The sequence below is a fragment of the Polyodon spathula genome, chromosome 1 (genome assembly GCF_017654505.1).
Source record: "Polyodon spathula isolate WHYD16114869_AA chromosome 1, ASM1765450v1, whole genome shotgun sequence".
In the NCBI taxonomy this organism is placed as follows: domain Eukaryota; kingdom Metazoa; phylum Chordata; class Actinopteri; order Acipenseriformes; family Polyodontidae; genus Polyodon; species Polyodon spathula.
The window spans coordinates 91,583,265-91,609,317 of NC_054534.1; the positions used below are offsets into that span (position 1 = coordinate 91,583,265).

Consider the following 26,053-nt stretch of genomic DNA (forward strand, 5'->3'; position numbering starts at 1 on the left):
CCCCTGTGTATATTATCTGTTATGTGTTGCGTGTGGTGTGTTTAAATGTTGGTGTATAGTCATTGGTACACAGGATATAAACGGGTCTGTGTAACACAAGTGTTTAAAGTGTATATTTGTATTTAGGCACAAGAATTGCACAGCACTTCACGTGCAAGTAAAAAGTAATAATATGTGAGCACGGGGAATTGCACTTTATTAATTCACGTGCAGTTGTACCAAGACTCCAATTGAATGATTGATTAGCAGTTGAGTCTTGGTACAGCTGCATAAAAGTAGCATGTTTTCACTCACTCGGGGTTGCATGTTCGGGAGTGGAGAACAGGGGGGAGAGAGAGAAAGAGAGCAAGAGATCGAGAGCGATAAGCGTAATTCTAAGTCTCAATTGTTTTGGTGTAGTGTTCGTCCACTCTGTGTTTTCTCAGTGTATTCGTTTTGTTTGTCTATTTATTTTGGCCTCATGTGCTGTGTCCTGTTTTTGTATTGTTACAAACCTTTTATTTTCTGCCTGTTCATTATTAAACTGCACATCAGCACCTTCACCATTTCAAAGCCTGTGTTCAAAGTCAGTTCCTGTTTCTGGTCTGTCGTCACCCACTCCGGCCGTCTTTGAGACACCTGGTCACAAAAGCAAAGTTTGTGGGGAATAATAGCCATTTTCTATACTTTTGAGGCATAAGCAATTAGGAAATAACACTTACTACCCAGGAACAAAAATTGTGTTACATAGTGTTATCAGTGTACTATAGCAGACATTTTGAAAAGAGCTTTGAAACAGACTTTAAAGTTATATGTATAACAATGAAATGTAAAATGACAGGTACGTTATTTAAACAGTTGTAGTAACTATATACTTTATGAACCCATTGATACTTAACTCTGATGAGCGTGATCATCTTCATTGCGTCCAGCCAATAGTAGACTGTAGACATGGAGGGTTCGTGGCGGGTATCTATTACATAAAGCACATAAAGTGTGTCCATTAATCGATTTCGGTGTTCACAATAACGAGAACATACGATATATACAGATATGTCGATTATTGATGTTGACTTTTCGATGATATTCTGAAGTATATTAAAAAAAAAAAAAAAAGTTAAAAAAATAGCAAACAAGTAGCAAAACTGTTACTTAAGCTATTGCAATAAGAAATACAAACATACAGTAATACACAGAGAAGGGGATAGTAGGGTGAAATCCTATGAGAATGTTTTCTGATTGTATCTTCATTGTGCTTAATAAAACAATGTACAGCTTTGGTGATCACCCTCTCTATTATTGGTTATAGAGCTCTGCATTTAACTTTAGCAACTTCCTGTGGATTTTAAGGAGCAAGAGCATGACAATGACCTTTTATGTTATTAATTATTTATTGGATATTTGAACAAAAGCAACACAGTCCAGATGAAAATGACATGTTCTTTGATTCTTATTAGTGTTTTCGGTTCTGTTTTACAAAGTTTATTTCAGGTGTTCTTAATTTCATACACACACACTTGTGTTACAACCCATACAGAGCTTCTCTGTACAGTCTCACCCACCTCAAAATAAGTCCTGTCTTGACCTAGGAAGCAGAATCCTATAGTTATGCCCATTGTACAGTCTGACAGGACAGCATCACTGACAACACTGTTTTGACCAGGAAGGGAGACTGAGACACTGCAGTGAAGCGATAATGCACACTTTAATTATAACTACAACTGTAACCCCATTTTTCTTGGGTAACAATAACGTGCCGCTCTAGTTAGGGTTTCCTAGAGTCGCTAATCCGTTTTGTTTTTGCTAATTATACTGCACACACTTAATAACAACAAAAATTATATATATATATATCTCACTCTCTTAAACAGTATATGTAATTGGATTTACAATAATACAGAGAGCGAAGGCAAATGAGAATGTCACAAGTAAACAAAATAACATACAGGCAGCAGTAAAGAGTTGTAAAAATTAAAGGAAACTTATTAACTGTTATGCTAATGAACAATAACAAGAGGATAAAAGGCAGAAACACAATGTAATACTGACAGTCCTAGCATTTATAAGCCACCCATCCAAACAAGGAAAAACAAATATAACCCCAGATATAGTCAGAAACGTTGCAGGCCTGTACAAGTCTGGAGATTGTAGATGCTGGAAAATGCCGCTTCAGCTCTCCCTCTAGAGCCCAAAATACACTAGTACGAACACTATTACTAGCTAGCTAGCTATAGGTGTGCTATATTGCACTTGGAGTACTCACAAGCACAGACCCTTTCTATGGCACTCAAGCCGATAGCTGTTCCTCCTCTTCCTCCTCTAGGAGAGGGCAGTTGAGCACAAAGTGCCCACACTCCCCACAGATGAGGCACCAACGTGAGGCCTCAAAAACACTGATATAGGTGTCCCCACTGCCCACATCCTCTGGCACTCAGGCAGGCATCACCTCCCTCGCTTGCCTCTGGGACCAGCTACTCCTCCCCTTCAATTTTTTAAAATTTTTAATATATATAATTTTTTTAATCAAAACTTGCACTTCCGGTCTCTAGGGGTGCTATCCCACAGTTAACACCACCTGTGACAGGACAGTGTCACTGGCAATGCTGTTTCGACCAGGAAGAGAGACTCAGAAGTTGCAGTTGACATTACACTGGACATTAAACAGAACAAAACACATTAACAAAACAAAATGGCACAAGGGCCAAAATAAAAGGTCTACAAAACACTCACAGAAACAGAAACAAACAGACAGGACGAGGCTGCACAAACACGAAAAATCTCCACCTCTCATCAACATCAACTCTAATCATTATTTATAACTAACACCTGTGATCACCCTATTTATAAACCTGTGGCTGGAGCTTTAGTTAATTATTTAATCATTCAATTCACAGCTGCAGCCACATTCTCATGTGTTTTGACAGGGAGAAATTGAACCCCCTCCCTGCCAACCCATTTTCCCCATACCAACACAAATAAATGTGCACAGGGAGGACTGTCACCATGCCACACACAGTACGAGAAATACAGTGGGCCAAAGACCAACTACACTTTTAGTCATTGTAAATGTGTTTTTTTTTTGTGTTTTTTTAACTATAACTGTCATAGATATAGGTAGAGATTTAGTAAAAATTTACGGATGATTTTAAATGGGGCTTACTGAAGAACATGTCTGGAAATCAAACAGCAAAAGTAAAACAAGAATATAAGACCATTGTACACTTCCCAAAGGTTTATAGAATAATATTGCCATAATATGTCATTTTTAATGCTGCTTGCTCTTTATTTTCTTCCTGCAAATAGACTAGATTAATTAAAATGCACTTTTATGTATATTTCTTTTTTTCTTTCATTTTAATTTTAAATTAAGAGAGATGTGACAGTAAGTTTTATTGGCAACAGACACTGGTGTATTACCCCCTGAAGCAAAAAGCATGACATATCATGTGTTGCTGGATTACACAGTTTGCCACTGACATCAAGAAAGAGAAAAAAACAACAACAAAAAAAACAGTTTAATACAATTTGATATATTTTGGAATGGTTTTTTTTGTCCTTTACATGGTCATTTTCAAGGATCTGAAAACACATGAATTTAGTTATTATTATTACTATATAGATATTCTTTTTTGTATTTTAGGAGTATATTTTTGTTGCTGGTTATGCTGGGGAAATTGTACTTTACATATTCCTTACTTTTAATGTTCGTAAAACTAGACTGAGTGAAGCCCCTAAATTGTTACTTTTTTCAGTGTGAAAAAACACATAGCTACAAGATCAGACTTAACTTTCTGTTGTCTCCATGGTGTCTTTTGATAAGTAGACTACCCAATAAACCATGTTAAAAGCCCCAAAAGAAACTGGAAACAGAATACGTGCGTACTTGTCAATTTTACTTGTTCCAGAACCAGGCAGTGAAGGAGCAGGCAGTGCAGAGCTGGTGGAGGATTGTTTTAGACTTGCTTCCATTTTAGTTGCAGTTGCTTGAATATGTTCAAGTTTGGGAGCGAGCAGGTGGTGAATAGAAGCTGGTCCATCAATTGTGTTTGTCGATATGCGACTCGGCAGGGTTGGGGATGAGGGCGGTGCTGGCGGGGTACTTCCTGAAGTTAAAGTGTTTTGTGATGTTAAAACTGGTGGGGGTACATTTACGTAACTGAATGGGTTAGGGCTGGAGTGAGAAAAAGATGGTGGGGCGACTACAGAAGGAACTTGACCAACTAAAGATTGTCTTGTAACTCCACCTTTAGTATTGCTTCCAGTGTCAGTTCTCTGGCCACTGTTGTCATCTGGCAGTGTCATGTAGTTCATTCTTTTCCTCAAGTTCCCATTTGTACCAGGATTCTGTAAAATACAAAGCACTTTTATTTTTTTAAACCTTCAACATACAAGTGTGTGACTTTCTGAAGTGTCCTCATTTACAACTTACCAGCTGTGTTTTTCATTTTTCCATTAAGCAAACACAATATATTTTTCAAAAGTAGAGACTTATTCCTGAATTATTTTATAATTTTGATTGCTACGTCTTCTTTTGTACATTGCTATTGTCTATATTTTATTATCAGCTGTCAGAATTGTATTCTGTTTTTCCATGTGCAGGATACAACAATAACATTTCTATAGTCTTTTTCTCAGAGTGCCTTCTAATCAAACAAAGGACATGCATGTTGTCAGTGCAAATGTATTTGCGTCATTATATGATTTAATTATTGTCAACAGCAGGCCTTAGAACACAGTAACTTTCTCGAGTGCAGTAAGTAATTTCAGAATATTGTCGGCATGTGCATTGATGCACATAGATAAATACATATCTTCATTAATTTAACACACTGTTCTGTGTACAAGGATTGACATATATATATATATATATATATATATATATATATATATATATATATATATATATATATATATATATATAGTATATAGTATATGACAACTTTTGGACAACTTTTTTATATTATTAATTGTATGTTTTTGATTTGCTTGTAAACGTGATATTAAATATTTGCAGAAATATTTGGCCTCAAATTTGGCTAATTTACATACCATCGCATACCACTACAGATATTGTGAGGGATAATTTAATGGGCACAATAATGTCCAAGACTTACCAGTGACCACTGTGATATAAAAAGCCCAGCAGTCCAGGCGTATCTATTGGTCAGTGGCTTATTGTGAGAGGTGAAGGTGGCTTGATTTGACCGAAAATGAGTGATCAACAGATGCAGCCCTCCGCAGGAGACAGGCAGAGGCAACGCAAACTAGAAATGCACGCATAGGATTAAGACATTCTAGTGGAGGAGATTGTTATAAATTATAATACCTTGTTTGGTCCAGTGTTTTATTAACCGCTCTATTATTTGTACCAATGTAATGAACTATAAAATACAATCTAAGAAATTATAATATTCATTCACATTTATTCACGCTTAATATAACCTGTTATTTATAGGTAATTTTCACTGCTCTATATGAAAACTAATGCAAGTAACGCCTCCAAGATGCCAGATAGATTTTAGCCCAGAAAAACTGATTTAAATAGTACACTGTGACAGTTGGCTTTATGGTGACGTCAGACCCGGAAGAGAATAAACAAACAGACAGCACTGGGGTAAGTGATGGGGCACATTTTAATTATAAATAAACACAAGGTTTTAACAAAACAAAACACTCAAAATAAATGGCATGATGGCCAAAACATACAAAGACAAAATCATACACAGACCTGCAACAAGTATCAAGCTGAACTATTTCAACACAAGTAGCAATTGTTTTCTTTAGTTTGATTTTCAGCTCTCTATCTCTCCCGTTCTTTCTCCCTGAACACACTCTCCTTGATCAGCCAAAGCTGTGGGTTTTTATATTGATGTTGCTGTCCTCAAACTGGTAATCAATTAGCCAGTGTGAAGACAGCCACATTCTACATGAGTATTTTCTATCAGGGACAGTTTTGAACTCCTTCCCTACCAAACAAAACATCAATAAATAATAACTAAACAATACATTTTAAATAATAACACAACACAAATACAAAATAATACATATACACACAGGGGCAGGGTGTACCCTGTCACATGCAACTATCCGTGGTTAAAGCCTGGTTTCCAAACGAACGAATTATCGCGTACTTTAAGGTGCACATTATGATTATCACCTTTTTATTAAATACGGTGTGAATAAAGCTCATCTCATTATTCAGAGTGGGATGCCTCATTTAAATATATTATCATGCATTACCATACACATTACATATTCATACTGATTACCATACTGTGGCAAAATAAAATCAGTGTGCGCCATAATATGCCCACTATTTCGCGTGATAATGAATAAAATTGCAATATTAAATACGGAAATCATGTGCACACCAGCATTCCCTTTAAGCTTTTTAGATGTTGATAAACTTGACGTTTTGAATGAGAAAGGGTCAATTATCAATGAGACACCTCTGACCATGCATTAACCCTATTAATGTATTGTTTTTGTTGCATTATACAATTTTGTAACAATATTCCAACACTCAATAACTTTACAATTTGCTTTAAATTTAAACAAAACATGTATTATGTCATATATATATAGATATATATTTACATTTATGAAGCCTGTCTGAGATCCTATCATAACTGTAGCCCTCTATAGACTGCATGCTTAACTGGTGGTCTGCATAGAATTGCTTTATATTACTGTATAAAACACTGGTATCTGCACTGCCTTCAATTGTAACCATATTTAGGCCTACTGATTTTACACAAGTTTTTATTTATTAATTTGTATAATTTATAAATTAGTATTGTGACACAATATACATTATTAAAATCTTCTGCATTCCTATGAAAGTGTGGTGAAAGTGTAGCTTTGCTGGGGTGATGTCAGAACCAGGAACAGAAACCAAAACACGCTTTTGCTGACAGGTGAAAACTGAGCCGTGGCGCTCAGTTTATTTATTAAATAATAACACAAACAAAAAGAGTTTAAATAAAACACACAGCACTGAACTAATCTGTGTACTCCCGTGCTCACATATCAATACCCACAAATATGCACGTGGCGTGAGTTGTGCCATCCTCATGTCTAAATAGAAATTACACTTTATAACACTCATGCTCATAACCCATATTTATATCATGTGTATTTTATACATAAACACCAACATTAACACACTACATAAAACATAAAACATTAATAAACACAAAGGGGCAGGACACTCTGCCACAATTTCCATATTAGAATTCACCCCTTCCTCACTGACTACTCCACCGAGCTAGTTTAGGCTCTGGTACTCTCCCGCCTTGACTACTGCAACTCCTTCCAGGCCGGCCTCCCTGCTTCCACTATTTATCCAGCTCATCCAAAACTGTGCTGCTCGCCTTGTCTTTTCTCTTCCTCATTTCTCCCATGCTACTCTGCTACTCTGCTGCTCTGCTCCGTCCACTGGCTCCTTAGCATCACTCACATTCAATTCAAAACTTTTGTTCTTTCCGCACCCTCCTACCTGTAGACTATTATTCTTCCATACACACACTCTCACCCCTTCTACTCCTCTGCCACTGGCAGATTAGCTGTAACCCTTCTGCTCTCCGGCCTCCAGTGACCGCTCCTTCTCCACCCTTGCCCCCCCAGTGGTGGAATGAACTACCCACAGATATCAGGACTACTCAGTCCCTGACCTCATTCCAGTGCCTCCTCAAGACACGTCTGTTCAGACAGCATCTCTAAACCTCACAACTCTTTTGCATCATCTTGTACTTGCACTTTGCTGTATTCTACTACTGCTCTCAATCATAATTATACTTTCTGTATCTAGTATTTGATTTTACTCAAAAAGGTAACCATATTCACATTTCTTTTTTGTAATTGCACTTATCTGAAATCATTCTTATCCATTTAATGTATTTACTACTTGTTCTTAATGGAATTTAGTCTTATAACCAGATATTTAAAAGTTGAACAGTTCTTAGTCAAACATAATTATTTACTGTAATTTTTATTTTCTCTCATTTTAACGACTGATTTTATTGCATTCTATAACTGCTATTATCTGTCATGTTGTACTTTACATGCAATATTTTGTAAGCCTGGATAAGTAAATAAATAATAAAAAAATAGGTTAACCATGAATGTTAATTAAATCGCTATTTTCTTTCTACAGCAAAGTGTTGTAAGTGTAGTTTACACGTGGTACTGTTTGGCATTTTTCACAAACTGTATTAGCTGTAACCTTCTAAATTCACTGTGGAGATTTCTGCAGACAACAAGGCACTTAAATATTGAAATGAAAGCCTTTTTTTGGAGTATGACTAGCATCACAGCCTTTTCTAAATCCCCTGACACCCTTTATAATATTTTCCTGCACTGTTGCCAGGACAACTTTGAAACCAAATGTAATGTACACCTGTGCAGTAATTTGTGGATTCATAATAACATCTAGTTCAGGCTTAAAAGTACAACTTTGCAACTTAAACTGCATGTGCACAACAATGAATACATGTTTTCTTCGATTTCTACATGGATAACTTGGATGTACATGGATGTACAGTTTGAATTAAAGAAACTTAAACACAGCTGCTTTTGTTACTAATGCCATTCACTTGTGATATGTATTGATTTTGTTCCTAAATCAAACAACATCATTGCCACAATGAGAATTGTCATACTGTACACTTTCTTCCCACAAGGACAGGAAGACCCTGAATCCAAATGAACAAAATAGCATTTCTGAAGAGGCCTTAGCTGAATGTGCCTTTTGTGAATAAAAATGATGCCTGCACTCAGAAGGGGAAACTAATAACGGTGTTCATTGAAGAGGCTTACCTGAAGTACTTCAGTGTCACTTGCTTTCTTCGCTGGAGAAGCTCTAGGTGCAGATGAAGATTTCACTGTCTTCTTTTTGGCCTTTTCAGTTTGATTATTTGTGAAGTAGTTGACAGCAGCAAACTCAATGAGAGCAGAAAACACAAAGGCGAAGCACACAGCTATGAACCAGTCCATTGCTGTGGCATATGAGACTTTAGGCAAGGCGTGCCTTGCACTAATGCTTAGTGTTGTCATTGTCAAAACTGTTGTTATCCCTAAAATGAGAAGGAAATAAGAGATTACTAATGGTTTCATATACAGCAATAAACCATAATGAATCTGAAGTGCAAGTGAATTAAGAGCTTCAACTCTTAGGCACAATAATCTATCAGCACAGAAAGGCCGCCTGACGATTCAGGGAAAGATAATTGTATGCCTGGCTTGCCAGATAACAGAGAGATTCATAGCATTAAAGATATCTTAGCTCAGTAAATGGCACACACACCTCTGGTCCAAAATGTAATATGTTCAAATCCTGCTTTGGGGCGGGTGGGCACACTAGGACGTACTTTATATGCATCCCTGGATGCTGTGTGGGCTGTTGGGTTTTTAATACTTCAGATGGAATTTAAAACCTAGATTCCATCTGTGTTGTGGGTGTTATGAGATGCCCTGCCACTCACTATGCAAAGAGCAGAAATTGTGATCATAGAATTTATGAAAAAATCTTCCAAAAACAATCCCCCAAATAGCACATACACCCCTATTAATAATGCAATGTGAATTATGATGCACAGATTTGTTGTGGAACACAAACTTTGGAATTTGAAGAATGGTTTACAATATAATTGAAAAATCACTTTTATAGCCCATTAAAAACAACAGAATCACATAAAATACAAATTAAGCCTGTGGATTATTATCTAATAACTACACAATAAAAAAAATTAAAATAAATTGGTGCACCAAATTCTATCACCATACTCATTTAACTGGGCATAATGTATAAACAGTGTAGTTAGGATGAATGGGAAATGGAAATCTAATTGGCAATTTGGGAGAAAGGCTGAAACTCTATCTACAAATTATGGATATAACTGATAGAAATGTGCCACTGATGCATGAGCAAGAAACTGGAATATGTTAAAATTGGACCAATTATGAATATCTCTCAGTAAGCTTTGACATTAACACTTTACAAAACTTGGATGCTAATTAATGGACATTTCTAGCCAGTAAGAAAGAAAGAGAAAAAGAAAGAAAAGAGTTCTGACCACTTGATGGCTCAGCAATGCACCTCATAGTAACTTCTCAGTGCATGCTTATGTAAAAAAAAAAAAAAAAAAAAAAATAGAAATTGTAATTCAAAAGTCAATCCCGGGTCTGGAAATGTAAAAAAACCACAGGTTGAGAATGCAAGATTCAAAACACTAAAAGCTGACATATTTCAGGCAGTGGATTAAAGATCTTAAACTTCAATACTAGCTGCGCCGGTGTAAATAGTGTGCGGGTGTGTTTTTATTTAAGTTTGGCAGGGATGGGGTTAAAATCGCATCTCTACCAAATACTTGTGCAGAATATGGCTGGAGATTAATTGATTAATTGAGTATCAGTTAAGCCCAGCCACATGCTATGAAAAGAGAGGGAAATCCTTTGTTTGGGGTTGGGAGTTTTGGTGAGTGGATACACTGCGTGTTTTTGTAAATGTGTGCAGACTGTATTAGTGAAGGTTAAGTGCCCAGTCTAAGCACTGCTGGTTTTGTTTGAACTGTTTATTTTGGCCCTCGTGCCGTGTTTATTTGGTAGGTTTTATTAATACATGAGTCACAGCGCTTTAAACTACAGCTTCTTGTGTCAGAGGGGTAGATGTACTAAAGTGTTGCGGCTACTGCAATAATAGCAAACCAATTGCAAATGAATCAGAAGTCTAGGGTGAAATACACTAAACAAGTGCAATGCTGTCCGTGGCTTTTTAGGGAGTGCTTTGCAGCATCAGATTTTCTTTGCATTTCAACCTTAGATGAATATGTAATTATGGGTATTCCTGCATAAATTTGCAAAAAGGGGGTGGAGATAGTGCAAATAAGGATTGTCAAATATTATAATAAGATGTACTAAAGCTACCGGCAATTACAACACTTATAATTGCATCAATTTGTTAAAAACTTTTGAAAGCATGTTTTAAACAGTCGCAATTGTTGCTGGCATTTCCCAGTCTGCTTTTCTTGTGTGTTGCCAGATGTGCTCAATGCATTTCTGAGGCAAACACCCAAATATCTATTTTTCCCTAAAAGAAGGGTGTACTTACAAATGTAAATACATTTCTAACATTTTTGGTTTCCCCAATGTGTATAGGACCTATTTTATGTTAATTGTCTATGCTACTAAGTAGGCCAAGTTAAAAATAATAATCATTAAAAAAGAAACACTGAAATCATATAGTTTCAATTTATATATATATATATATATATATATATATATATATATATATATATATATATATATATATACTGGACCTTGTTGTACTGTTTCCTATCTTTCTGCTTCACTTGTGAAAACTTTCAGTACTTTTTTGGCAGTATAAACTGTGACCGATCTATCCTGAAGCTTAGCCGTATGTTTAGATTGTTTGCTACAGGCCTTGAAATTTGCATCTTTATTCTTTGCGATCAGGTAGTAACAAGTGCACCACAATAAAAGTTTGTTATTGCATTTATATTCTCACGTGAGAGTTTCCCTGAGCTAAGTTACAGAGTGCTGCAGTGTCAGATAAACAGATTACATTTTTTGTGTTTTAGACTCCATTTAAATGTAATTTTAAAATTTTGTAAAATGTCTACTGCAACAGTAAATGTATACAGTAAATTAAATGCCAAGACCACTCTAGTTGTGAGCTGAAGTCAGAAAAAGTGTTCAGTTGTCCTCTCGTTCCCTTCTCTTAACCACAAGCCTGGTCATTCCGAACTATCATTCCAAAACTTTGCATAGGCTATTTATTCATTCATTCTTTCTGTTATGTTTTGGTAACTTTCAACCAACTCTGAAAAACATCCCTAAAAGTGTTGTTTCCCTCGTTGACGTGTGTTGAGCAGGTCAAATTGACTCCAGCAGTCTTTTGAAAACAATTCTGTGTTATTTCAACTCTATGATATTTCATTTTGATGGCTGTCATTGAGTTTCCGGTATGTACTGTAAATCAAGAGAAGGCAGTGGGTGTCTCCGAAATGGGAAAAAGAGAATATGTGAAATAAGTCTATAATTGAAAAGAAAGAAATGCAACTGTGAAGTTTAAACTATGACACTTGATCTTTAGGTTCGGGTTCAAGATATACCTCTTGATACAACTAACTAGTTGTTGATACATTTTATAAAACAGTAAATACAAAGTGATGAGTGATGTATAGCTATCCAACACATCCAGAAGAGTGCATAATTCTTTAGGTAGTGTTGACACTCTTTATTTTATGGTAAGGTCTATTTTTGTGTGTGGGTGTGTGTGTGTGTGTGGGGGGGGGGGGGGGGGGGGTTAGAGGGGTGTGAATATTGCCATCTGAAAAACTCATTACCAGTCCAAGGAATGTTCATCAGCGTGGTTTCAACACCCATGTTGCCGATAATGTTAAACAGGTGCTTTAAGATGAATATTTAATAGTTTCATCCTGAGTAAGGCACAAGTTTACTCATTAATGGGGTGATTGTGTGGTTAACCCAGTAAGTGCAGAGGGTTCTTTGAAATCTTATCTCACATTCTGCAGAGGAGGCAACTCAGCCTTACTATTCAGGGATAGATCTCCAAAGCTGATAAAGGCTTTTCTAATAGGTAAAGGTTGTTTGGACTGAATGCACTCTGTTCATTTTTAAGCAAATTTAACTAACTTTATTAATATGTTTGGGGAAATTTTACATTTTAGTGATTTTAGTGAAGTTATTATATTCAAGCATTACATTCTCTAATAAAAAAAAAAAGTTATCAAGCTTCAGATCACAGTTTCTCAGACCAATATATCTAGTCAATTTAATAATTCATATTGACATAGTCACTGATGATAAAAATGTATTACTCCATTTCTATACTAAATGTAAATGTGTTTATCTTGGAAGTGTTTAGGTTATGATTTTGAAATATTCACAATTCACATATACAATCACACATACAAAATCAACAAATGACTGTTATGGATTGGTTAAAATTTCAGTACATCTCATCATCACAAATGTCTTCCTGTACAAGGGACACACATCCTAATTCTAAAATTTAAAACAATATCACACGCTTCGTTTCAGATTCTTTTTGCGTATAATGACAAATTGTATTTAATGAGAGACTCTTCACATTGTGAATTGACCTATACTATTACTGTTTTATTTACATTATCAACATTTTTGTTGTTATTTTACCTTATTCACATTTCCTCCCACTGTTTATTTAAAATATATTGTTTGGGCATGTAAATGCCAGAACAAGTGCCATCTTGAGTTTGCAGTTGTATTCCAGACTTTATCTTAAAAAAAGGCTTTTTTTAAAAAGTCATACAACATACATGTTTCAAGTTATAATCTTTTAAAATATTAAATGTATGTGTGACAGAAATAAAATGAATCTTGGTTGTAAATCTCCCTCCCGACGTGTGAGAGCGTTAAGCAGCGAGAACAGAGTTCTTTGGACCGGCTGGCCTGACAGTTCTTTCCCAGGGTCGGGAAGTAAGTCAGTCTGGAAGGCGGCAAGATTCCATTGCAAGAGCGTATTGACACAGAAGGGAAAAGACGTAGCACCCGCAGATTGGAGAGACGGTTGCACTCGTTTACCAAGGGGTCATGTGTGACAGCATAAAAGGGGATGGAGAATCATAATCTGTTCCTTCACTTTTGGTTTTGTAGTTTGAACCTAGAAGGCCTGTGAGAGACCCCAGTGAAACGTAAAGTGAATCATGAGCTATTTGTTTGTTTTTTTCGTGTTGTTAGTAATTGTTTTGTGTGTGGACCACCAGACGACAAGCACGTATCCGGAGCTGTCGCAATGGGCCAGCACAAAGCTGTCACGAAATAAACTGTTGTCACGAAATAAACCTCTGTCACGAAATAAACCGCTGTCACAAAATAACCTGTTATCACCCACCATGACTGGTGACCATGTTAGTATTATTGTGGAATGGATATTTTGTTTTTATTACTTGGACCGCAACCTGTTACTGTTTGCTCTGTGCACTACACATTGTTGTGTATTGCTGGGGTTTCTTATTTGGTCATCAGACCTGGATATAAAAATAAAAGTACCTTTTCCAAACCAGATTACAGTCTGTCTGTTTCATTCCTGCACTGCATCACCTATACACCCATATCCACTCAGCTACCTTGCAACAAAATTGTGTAAATGTAAAAACTGTTACTTTCCCCAACAAAACATATAGTGGTTATAAATAATACATACCAAATACGGTTCTAGCAGGGACGGATTCTTTATTAATCCAAAATGATACTTGAGAGAGGATTACTGTCATAATGCACGGTATATACGTCTGAATCATAAAGTAGCCCATTTTGCGTTTCAAATGGAAATATACTGTCATCACAATATATTCACCTGAAAAATATTAAATACACCATTTGAAAATATTTCACAGGGTAATTAACAAGCATTTATCCAAATAGATTTTATTTAAAAGTTTACAAACTAGACACAATCATTTGCAAATGCTACTTATTAGTTTTCTGAGATAATGAAAATAACTGATGTGACTTGGCAAATCATCACCCAAACTAAAAAAGACATATTTAACACAAGTTACTTATTTATTCAAATTATTCAGTGAGGCTTCAATAAATGTAAGATAAGTAATACCGCTATACAGAGCAAACCCTGTAAATAAATAAAAATGTGCTTGCCTGTAATAGACTTTACAGTCTCACTAGACACCGTCTGTCCAATTAGATCATATTGAACCAAACTTGAAGACTCTTGGGGGACTTCTACTGAGTTTTCCGGTCCTTTTTTCCAAGTATAAATCATCTCAGTTTTCGGATAAGCATCTAAAACAGAAAATACTTCATTATAAATAATAATTCTGTTTTTTTTGGGGGGGGGTTTATGTAAACATTTTCAACCATACACACAAGAAAAATCACTATTTTTGGGGGCCTTATATAATGCCCATAACAAAAGTAGACATAGACACGTGGATCTTTTTGTCTTGGGGGGGGTGGGGGGGCTATTCCAATGGATCTGTTGTATAACTGTGGATCGATCCAGGATAAAATAACAAATAACCATGTTAAATCATAAAACCTTTAGTTGAGGCAACAGAATTTTTTTTTTATATCGCATCAAAATGGCAGGGACTCCAACTGCACAGTGCCATCGTGCACCACACCGAGATGCTGTAAGACTGTCACCCCAAGGCTGAATACAAGCTTTTGACCTTTTGAAGCAACAACACCCAAAACAGAGATCTCAAATCATTATCATGTTTGCCTGTTCATTACTAATCCTTAAATACAAGTACAGGCAGTTGTTTCAGAACTCAAAAAAGGAAATGCTGATAGCAGAAGTGACGGCAGCTCTCCATCAACAGGAGTGTGGCAATGCTTAGATATACACAGAGCTGCCTTGGCATCTTCACACTACTCTGTCAGTGTGCAATCATCCTGTCCAGACAGAGACGCCCTACTGATATGGGAAATGCTGGAAATAAAATCAGGTTTAGACTATCCAAACCACTATGGTTTTGTCACATAATAGTAATCGAATTTTAACTGTTTTGTGCTGTATCTATTGACTTTTCAACAGATACGTAAGTCAACGTGTTAAATACAGTAGCAACACTATCAACACATTTGTCACTGTCTTGTAATGTATTAAGGTCATTGTACTTCCATATGATATGTCTGATAAATGGCAGATAACCTGTTCACTAAGACAGTCCAGTAAATATAGGAAAACAAACAAATAAATAAATACTTGTAATAAAAATAGAAATACATTAGGGGTAGAATTTCCATTGGTGCTTTGTTTTGTTTTTTTCAGATCAAAACTCCACTTTTGATGATACTGATGTAATAGCGTTGAGAATCTAGCCCTATAAGTTTTATCTATTCAACTTACAGCTTCCAAACTTAAGAGGGCAAGCATGTCCATCCATTGGGAAATCCACAAGTCTCATCGGGCACTCTGCACTTATAGTAAGCCTGAAACCAAATATATAATTTAATACAACTGTTTAATGGCTGGTAACATATATGACTAAATTGGTAACAGGCTCACTGTCTGAATCTTCTTATGAACAACTCTACACCACATACCTCATTGTGTAGAGAATGGTCCCATTTTTCATGATTCGAAATAACTTGTTTGGGGCTGTCATGTTGTGTGAGACAGATTTTTTCCCATTTCTAAAGAAAGTATCAGGTGTCCACACTTTTGTGACCATTAGGTTGTTTAGCCTTAATATTTCAATGGGACCTTCATACTTTAATCTCTTGTCTACCCAAGTTTGACGAAAGAAGACGTCCATCGTATATTCCTAGATTGTGAAAATAAGAAAATCATTAAGTTAGTATTCTGTAATGCCTTTCCTAATGTATCCATTTTGTCAAAAGTTTATTCATGTGTAAAAAGTTAATAACAGTAAAATTGTAAGGTATTTAATCTTCTACCTTGCTCTATTTTAAAAACGATCATTTGTTTGGCTAGGTAGAGTATATAAAAATTACTTCTGAAAATGTAACTATAAAGCAATGAAGTCATAGTTTATGTGTTGTTTATGTGTGACCACCCACGAAGGTCAATGATTGCAGCAAGCTGTTTCAAACTGTGGATGTCCTGGGGTTGCCACGTTAACATTTTAATTTATTAAAATGTAGGAATTATAAATTACAATACAGTAATCCCAGGCTGTATCTCATTTGATTACCACAAGTAAGATAGATATAAAAGAAAGTCCTACCATTTCAACATCTGATACGGGTCCAAAGCTTGTCACATATATATCAGTTTTGACTACAGTAACTGGACCTATGGGGATCAAATTATAAACAAAAATAAAGTATGCCACCCCCCCACCCACACACACACGCAAAATCATACTCGATCTGTGTAGTCTTATATTACAGGTTCAAAAGCAGCTCAGTAATGCTCTACTGCTTATAGAGAATATTCTGTAAAAGAACCATTAATAACATTATATTAATAAAAATGTTTCATTGAAGTATCCAGAGTGTTTAACACAAATACGTGGATGCATTTATTTAAAATTATTAAATAACATTCTCTTAGCACAAAATTCTTTGTATAACATTACTTGCAGAAGTTTATTGTGCATTATAAATACAGCATATGACTGAATACAGTACAGTATAAAATACTATTGTATATTATTACATGTTCTAGTATGCTTGAATGACTAAACTCTAAATTACATTAGTTCCTGGGTCTTTACATATAACTGAAGACATTACTTATTTTGTGGTTGAAGTCAGGCACTTTGCAGAGTCCTAATTTATAGTCTTCTAAGACACTGACATATCCCGCTGTTGGCTGCTGCTGATTGGCAAGCCTTTTTTCGTGTACCTGTGTGGCTAGCTACAATGGGTACAGCAAAGAAGAGGTCACACCAGTACAGCCAGAACATGTCAGCGAGACGAGCGGCTGTCCTGGCGGTGTGGCAGGCCTGGCCACGACCAGCAGGTCAGCCTAGAAGGGGACCAGCTGGCCCCCATGCATCTTTCTTCCCTCCAAGATGATGCCAACAGCCAGGTCTGCCCAGTGGGTCAGATTGCCAAGGTAACAACCTGCACACCCCCTGCAACATCAACTGGGTCCAGTGCAAAGCCCTGGTTGATACCAGCTCTACCATTAGCCTGGTGCTACCTGGCCTGCTTCCCACTGTAGCGGTGATCCAGAGGCACGGCAAACGACCCAGGTCCAGATATGAACAGTAAACGGGCAGCTCCCCCCTAATTCATGGCCAAAGTACCTTGAGGATCCAGCTCAGGGGCCAGACAGTGCAGTACGAGTTCTGGTTGGAGGACATCCATGAATGCTGCATTGTCAGGCTGGATTTGCTCAGCAAGGTGGGAGCGATGCTGGAACTAGGATGCAACATTTCGACCACAGACGGTGACTGTGTCTCCTTTCAGGATGGGTCGAGAGGGGAGGAGTCGAAGGCCTGTCAGGGAACCACAGTCGGCGTGCCCCTGTCGTGGCAGAAGGGAAAGAGGAGTTGGAGCAGGGGTGGTACTAGGATGCCTTCCCCAGAAGCAGGTGAGACCAGCATTGCCTGGAGAAGGAAACCGCGGGATACTGTGAGGGCCTTAGCATCCCAGACTCCAGGGCCCTCTGCAACTCCACCTAACGACCACCATCACCAGTCCAAGGTTGGTTCGGACAAGCACTCGTCGCAATGCTAGAACTAAGTGGCAGATGTTGACCAAGACATGGTGGCCACAAAGCAACCAGTGGGACAACAGAGCAGGCTGTCGAGGAACTGTGGTGTCAGAGTCAAGAGGTCCTCTCATGAGTAGAGCAGAAGCAGCTATTGGAGCTCTTGAGGAGTGTAGCAGGGCTAATTGTTATAAATAATTAATGATGTACCTGACGCTCATGGAAGAGTCCGCCTGCTGTGTGTGTGATTGTCAGCTGTGGATAATCAGCAGGTAGGTGTGTTCCAGTACGGCGTCAGGTATAAAGAGGTCCTGTTTGTTCACTTCAGGGTTGCTGCAAAGCCAAGGACAATGTGCTGAAGATCGTCCACGCTACCCGAGCATAGAGACCGAAATATGTTGCAAAATCCTGATGGTGAACAGGGATCGGTGCCAAAAGAAGAAGCCAAAACCGCCGACGGTTGGAGTCAGAGTTTGTGCTAAAACATAAAGATTAGTTTGGGGATGGTAGATCCCCATAAAGCATAGCGAGGTGAGCAAGCGGGACCTCCATGCATTAGGGAGTAGAGCACACTGTTTTTATAGCACCTTTTATAGTTTTTTGTATTGTGCTTATTCAGTTTTTTTTGTACGCTGGCCGTATGTCCTCCATGAGCTACCAATGTTGATAGTGTCACATGAGCTGATCTCACTGTTTGTGTACTGATAAGTCCTGGTAAGTTCCAGGACTGGCCCTAGTTCTCCGCTGCCTCACCAGGGAGTGGCAGCCAACTTGGAGTGAGGTGTCAGCGCTCTCCCCGGGGACCAAAGTGTCAAAGGGGTGGCTTCTCTCGCCGGGATGGGATGTGTACCGAGCCTGGACAGACCCTGCAAGAGTCTTGTGGAATGTTTCATTAGGACCCTGGCCACCCAGCTGGCAATCATCACCAACCAGCACCAGCGGGACTGGGAGCAGCATTTGTCCCTGCTCCTAATGGCCTACCAGACAGTGCTCCAGGAATCTACAGGGCTGGATGTCACCCACAAATTTTTCTGGACACACCTCACGGGGCTAGCCAGTGAAAAAAGCAGGCACATGACATTCAGTGCTGGGGGCAGGACTTTCAGACAGGAGAGAAAGTGTGGGTTTATTGCCCACAGTGCTGGAAAGGACTCTGTCCCAAGCTGGCCAGCCACTGGGAGGGACCTTGTAAACTTTTGGAGTGCCTCTCAGAGGGTATAATGGTTAAGGCTCCGGACCACGGGCTAAGTGGTTGCCCTGCACCATACCCCACCTGGATGGACTTAAACTCCTCCACTGGCAATGAGGAGTCAAACTCTGGCACACCAAAGCAGGCAACCCCAACAAAGGGGGAGCCAGAGCTTGGGGCCCAGGACAAGGCTAGTCACCGGTTGCCCTCACCTCGATGGGGCATGCACAATTGTTGCCCGCCTGGTGACTACAGGACTGTGTTCGAGACTAAGGGGACTGATGTGACGTTCGGCCCCTTGATGGGGGCAGTGTAGTGAGTCTGACTGTGCACTCGCTGCAGCGCTGTGTTGCCGGCAGCTGGCAAGTCACCCCCATATTGAAATAGTTTTCACAAAGGATTTTGGGAAGCGGGAGGTATTGTTGTTTGCAGGGGGGTTATTGGGGTTTTGGAATGCTCTTTAACTGCTGTTAATGTGCTATTGTTCCTCGCTGTTGTGTATGTGTGTTCCCATGATTGTTTGTGTCCTTTCCTTATGTCACTGTGCATTGCTTGTGGCTGTAAGGGTGAGAGTCTGCTTCCTTTGGGACTCAATACAAAAGATTAAATGAGCAGTTCAATTTTGTCGTTACCTCTTCATTGACCTGGAGGGGACGTGTGGCAGAGCAAAGCTCTGCCCTTTTTAAATTGGCAGGGATGGGGTTAATTTCCCTACCTGCCTGGGTTTATTATGTTCAGGTGGCTGGGGTTGATTAGTTGATTAGGTTAATTAACGATCAATCAGTGCCCAGCCACCTGACATAAAAGGAGGCCTCTGCTTCTCATTTGGGGAGGAGGGAGCTGAGGAAGCAGCTTGGTGGTTTTTGGTGTGTGATTTTTGAATTTTGATAAATCCAGTGAAGACATTGCCCAGCCTGGAAATTGTTATTTTTGTTAGTTTTGCTTTTTGTCTTTCTTTTTGTGTTTAACTCGCTTTGTTTTGGCCCTTGTGCCCTTTTATTTTTGTGTATTTATAATAAAATAATAATTTTTTTGAACTATAGACTGTCTCTGGGCCTTTATCCACTCGCCAGCCTGCCACATTTGGTGTCAAAAGTGGGATAGCGCCACCTAGAGGCCCAGAGCAGTATTATTATTATTATTATTATTATTATTTTTATTATTATTATTATTTATTATTTTTTTAATTTTGGGGATAATTTATTTATTTATTTTTTTAAAAAAACATGGGAAAGAAGAGCAGACAGCGGCAAAGGCAGGACAAGCAGCAGCTGAAGAAATGTAAGCTGCTGCAGCCACCGCTGGAGGACCCAGCCAGCCTCTTCCCCTGGTGTTCCTGGTGCAGGAAGGAGGACCATCGTTGGCAGTCCTGCCCAGATGTGCCACCGGCAAACTGGTGTGGCCGGTGTGAGGAGGACGGCCACAACTGGGCAGGATGCCCCTACAACCAGGCCCAGGAAGAGATGCAGTGTTCACCCCGGGCATCAGGGGCCACCCCACCCCACTACCTCCAGTACGACCACCTTCACCACCATCCCAGGAGATCTGGGACTGGTTGATGCACCCTGAGGCAGACCTCGTCCACGATCTCCCCATAGTTACCAACACGTTGTGGCGTCGAGATGGGGAGAGGTGGGAACAGTGGGAGGAACAACACCACCCGGCGTCCTTCCCAGAGGTTGCCCTCATGGTGGTTAATTACCTGGCGGTAGACATGGGAGATGCCCCGGTCACTCCAATAAAGAGGGGTGAGCTGCCTACCCGAGAGCCAGAGAGGGGTGAGCCGCCTTCCCGAGAGCCAGAGAGGGGTGAGGAGCTGCCGTCGCTCCCAGAGCCAGAGAGGGAGGAGGAGCTGCCGTCGCTCCCAGAGCCAGAGAGGGGCAAGGAGCTGCCGCCATCCCCAGAGCCCGAGAGGGAGGAGCCGCCATCCCCAGAGCCCGAGAGGGAGGAGCCGCCATCCCCAGAGCCCGAGAGGGAGGAGCCGCCGTCCCCAGAGCCCGAGAGGGAGGAACTGCCGTCCCCAGAGCCCGAGAGGGAGCTGCCGTCGCTCCCAGAGCCAGAGAGGGGCAAGGAGCTACCGCCGTCCCCAGAGCCCGAGAGGGAGGAGCCGCCATCCCCAGAGCCAGAGAGGGAGGAGCAGCCATCCCCAGAGCCCGAGAGGGAGGAGCCGCCGTCCCCAGAGCCTGAGAGGGAGGAGCTGCCATCCCCAGAGCCCGAGAGGGAGGAGCCGGCGCTCCCAGAGCCCAGAGGGGAGGAGCCGGCGCTCCCAGAGCCCAGAGGGGAGGAGCCGTGCTCCCAGAGCCCAGAGGGGAGGAGCTATGGCCCAAGGATGCCTGCCTTGCACCGCCCAAGGATGCCTGCCTTGCACCGCCCAGGGATGCCATGCCCGCTCTGCTCAGGGATGACTCATTTGCATTGCCTGGAGTTGCCTGTTGCTCCACATCGCCTGGGGTTGCATGCTGCTCTGCATCGCCTAGGGTTGCATGCTGCTCCGCATCGCTTGGGACTGCTGGTGTCTCCTTTTTGTTGTCTAGGGTAGCCGAGGGTCCGTCGCCGCCTCCGCCACCAGAGGGAGCCGGGCCGCCATCGCCGTACTACCTTGGAGATCCGGGGCCCCCTCAACAAAAGAAGGCTTGGGGCCTCCGACATCAACCCCGCCCACCACCACCCACCATAACAGCCCACCCAAGGGACATAATTGGACTCTTGGGGGATGGGTGTGGGGGGTGGGGGGAAGGGGGGAGTTGGCCGATTGTGGCCGGTGTACATTGTACATGGGGGGAGGTGTGTGGCAGAGCAAAGCTCTGCCCTTTTTAAATTGGCAGGGATGTGGTTAATTTTCCCTACCTGCCTGGGTTTATTATGTTCAGGTGGCTGGAGTTGATTAGTTGATTATGTTAATTAACGATCAATCAGCTCCCAGCCACCTGACATAAAAGGAGGACTCTGCTTCTCATTTGGGGGAGGAGGGAGCTGAGGAAGCAGGTTGGTGGTTTTTGGTGTGTGATTTTTGAATTTTGATAAATCCAGTGAAGGCATTGCCCAGCCTGGAAATTGTTATTTTTGTTAGTTTTGCTTTTTGTCTTTCTTTTTGTGTTTAAATTGCTTTGTTTTGGCCCTTGTGCCCTTTTAATTTTGTGCATTTATAATAAAATAATAATTTTTTTGAACTACAGACTGTCTCTGGGCCTTTATCCACTCATCAGCCTGCCACAGGACGTCTTTGTAAAGATTGCTACAATATAATACAATTATAAATACAGTGCAAATATTAAATACAGTCTCTCTGATTTTTGTGATTGTAGCCTATATTGCTTAATTATATTGAAATATATGTATGTGTTTTGACCTTACGTACACTGTACAGTAACACAGCGTAGCTGCTACATACAAGCTACAACGTGTTAGGAATCACACATTATACTTGGTTCAGTTTTTATTTATTTGCCTCTTACTAGATAAAGCAGCTAATGAACTATAGCAAGACTGAGTTTCATGTTTAACAATAACAGTTTTTGTCATTAGTAGTTACCCTGTGTGTTGTTTCAATTTCCAAGTACTGTAAAGCTATTAAACTTTCAGTTATATTTTTTACAGATATTACACCTTGAAACATGACACTACAGGATACTGTACTGCAATTAAATGTTTCAGTCTGCCAACTAATTATCTTTCCATTATATAGAATTGCCCATCTATATACTTTTATTTGTCAGGAAAAATAAATGCTCAAGTATCCTTTCAGTTCAAATCAGCATGAGCTTTTAACATCTACCCTCATGTAATGGAAATCAGACACTAGCAAAATGGCAGCATCTGATATGCCTGCAGGTACATACACACACTGGCAAAAGATGGGGTTGTAATTTACTGAACACTTTACTAAACTTTGAAATAGTGAATTCTTAAAATAAAAAAGTATAGGCAATAAGAGACATTCCAATGAACCAATCTCAATTATTCTAGCAAGACTGGATATATTAGCTCAAAGAGCCAGCTGCCCTACATATATATATAATGATGTAAAAATAGCTAAAACCCGTTTTAACAGTACCTACAGGGATTTAAGCAGGTCATCTGCTGTAAAACGTTGTGTGTGTGTGTGTCGTTTTAAAAAGAGAAACGCCTAGAGGTATCCTCGTTATTGGCAATGGAGAGACAGGACAAACCTCACACAAGTATATTTGCGAGACAAAGGAGCGGTCTAGGAGTATATACAGCAGATTAATAAAGCATAAGCACACACTTTCCATTCACACTGAGGAGGAATGTTTAAAAAGAAAACAAACACAAAAACTGTCTTATACTTAATGTTGTAATTTTAACAGTTACATAAAATAAGAAGTGGCTTTAAACATTGAAACAAAGTAGATGCGTAGATTACACTTATAAACCGCAAAAAAGTTCAAAACATTGTCCACAACCCTCAAGACTTCCGAAATGATTTTACAATAATTGTACACCCAAAATGTATTACTAGAGGGTTTTTTTTGTTTGTTTGTTTGTTTTTTTTCTAAGCTGAGTGTTTCATGGTGATGCTGCAATAGTTATGTGCCTTCTCAATACTAGAGGCACTGTGTCCTTTTTAACATACGAAGCTTGAAGTTACCCTTTACTTCGGTGCGAGGCAATAGTCATATTTATTTCGTCCTTATCATTACAGGTAGCCTGCTTTCACGCAAACAAAAGTAAACTAAGTAGTTTTTGAAAGAAAACACATTTCTGCAGTGTACAGTTTAACAACTAAAAAGGGTTGGAAACATACCCCCAAAACCAGGTCGCAGTCTGTTATCATAACCATCCAGAAGTCGGTCCAGTATGCGTGTGAAATTTTCTGGATATAATTTCTCATCCTTTTTTATATGTCCTAAGGTTTTCCTTATACTGCAAAATGATTAAAAAGCACGTAATAGTGAAATGTCATTGAAAACAGAAACGCTCCCCCCCCCCCCGTCCTCCCACCCACCACATTGTATTGCAGCTCATGCAGCAATCTGAGAGACCAGCATAAATTATCAGAGATTTTGTAAATAAAAGGTGAAAATGACCAATGAATCAAATAGCTTTACAGTACTTACCAGGCTGTCACGCAGAGAAAGTAAATTAGTGTGGAAACGTTCCTGGAGGACATCGCAATCACCATCTCCTTCTGACAGAAACCATCTTTCCATGCCACACTTTAAGCCTGTTCACATTCCCCCTCACCAAGTGCCTTGTCCCGAGGAAAGATTACAGCGTTCAGGAATCAACAGAACTGTTTAAATGGAACACCTGCATTTTTCCCGCAATCGCGAAATAAAGCTCGACTCAGATGAGGATCCTGCTTAAAGCTATCTTCCTTGTTGTAGCTTGACACATGTGCTGCAGACCATAACTCTACTGGTGGCGAATACCCCAAAATAACCATCTTTTCACATGGCAGTATTATTTGAATCGGACTTTACATCGGTAACAAAACAAATACTGTGGATTTGTTCAATAATCGTAATAATAACACATCTGCATTATGGTCCAAATGAATACGTCTTATGCAATAGATAATACGTTTATTTATAACAACTTGGCTGATGTTGCAATATGAATGTGTCTCGCACATTGGTTTGCATACAACCCAAGGTCAATTGAATTTCCCTGAAGGACCATCACAATAAACAGACACTTGGAGCTTTGAACATGTATCTAAAACGATGCATGCATTGTTACTAGAAAGTCACGATATCATCATTATGTTTACTTTTAGAAAATACCAATCCTTCAAAACATTTTTCCTCTGTGTAATCCAGTTAAACGCAACACATTACAATACCTTTTTAACTTTAGTGCACCCCCCTGAACACAGAGGCACCGTTTTCTTACAGACAAGGTCCGAGTTCTTGTATTCGTATCTTTTGAGATGTTTATTATCATCTCATGTCAGTGTCTATTAAATATGTTTATATTAATACATAGATTTCCATGCCAGGCTCACAGAAATTAAAAAAAGGCTGTTATAAGTTCAAATGATTTGCTACATACATTGCAAAATAAATAAAAACATAATAATTAATTGTTGTGCACAAATGGGAACAGCACAAGTTTCTGTTTAAAACAACACTATATATATTACAGACCACGGCATCAGCTAGCTAACCGGAACTCCACTTTCAAGTATATATATATATATAGATATATATATATATATATATTATAATATATATATTATTATATATATATATATATAAAACCCAAAACTTGGATAGTATAAAATGTTGTTTTACACGTCTGGGCATGTACACTATATATATATATATATATATATTGATCATATATATATATATATTATATATAATATATATATATATATATATATATATATAGTATAGGTGTTTTCCACAGTTTAGAGAAAGCTTTCTCTTCTCTCTATCTCTCTCTCTATCTCTCTCTAACTTCTGTTGGGAGACTGCCAGGTAATTCAAGGATTGGATGTGCATAGAGATTGAACTATTCTATCCCTACAATGTGTGGCAGCTTACATTGTGATTGTGAATATTGAACTTTGTGGAACGGACTTCAACCACCAGGAACTAGTGGGTGTGGCACTCTACGCAACACTGTTATACCCTACATTGCATAAATGTTTGTGATTCCTTGTAGTTCTCTTTTCTTTTACAGGCTTTTACATCTTTTCAAATTTAGTTCTAATAATCCAAACTACATGAAAGGTTGAAAAA

General features: G+C 39.2%; 1 protein-coding gene across 1 annotated transcript; it reads right to left on the minus strand.

Annotated features, from left to right (window-relative positions):
• Positions 1-1,426: 1,426 nt before the first annotated feature.
• On the minus strand, positions 1,427-24,664 carry LOC121324199 (gamma-aminobutyric acid receptor subunit alpha-6-like). Its single transcript, XM_041265797.1, has 9 exons — positions 24,422-24,664; positions 24,109-24,227; positions 16,719-16,786; positions 16,075-16,295; positions 15,878-15,960; positions 14,662-14,805; positions 14,207-14,359; positions 8,797-9,053; positions 1,427-4,323 (listed from the first exon to the last, which is right to left on the minus strand). Exons 1-9 carry the CDS (start codon positions 24,484-24,486, stop codon positions 3,763-3,765), a joined length of 1,671 nt encoding a protein of 556 aa, XP_041121731.1. The 5' UTR covers positions 24,487-24,664; the 3' UTR covers positions 1,427-3,762.
• Between the last annotated feature and the right edge of the window lie 1,389 nt (positions 24,665-26,053).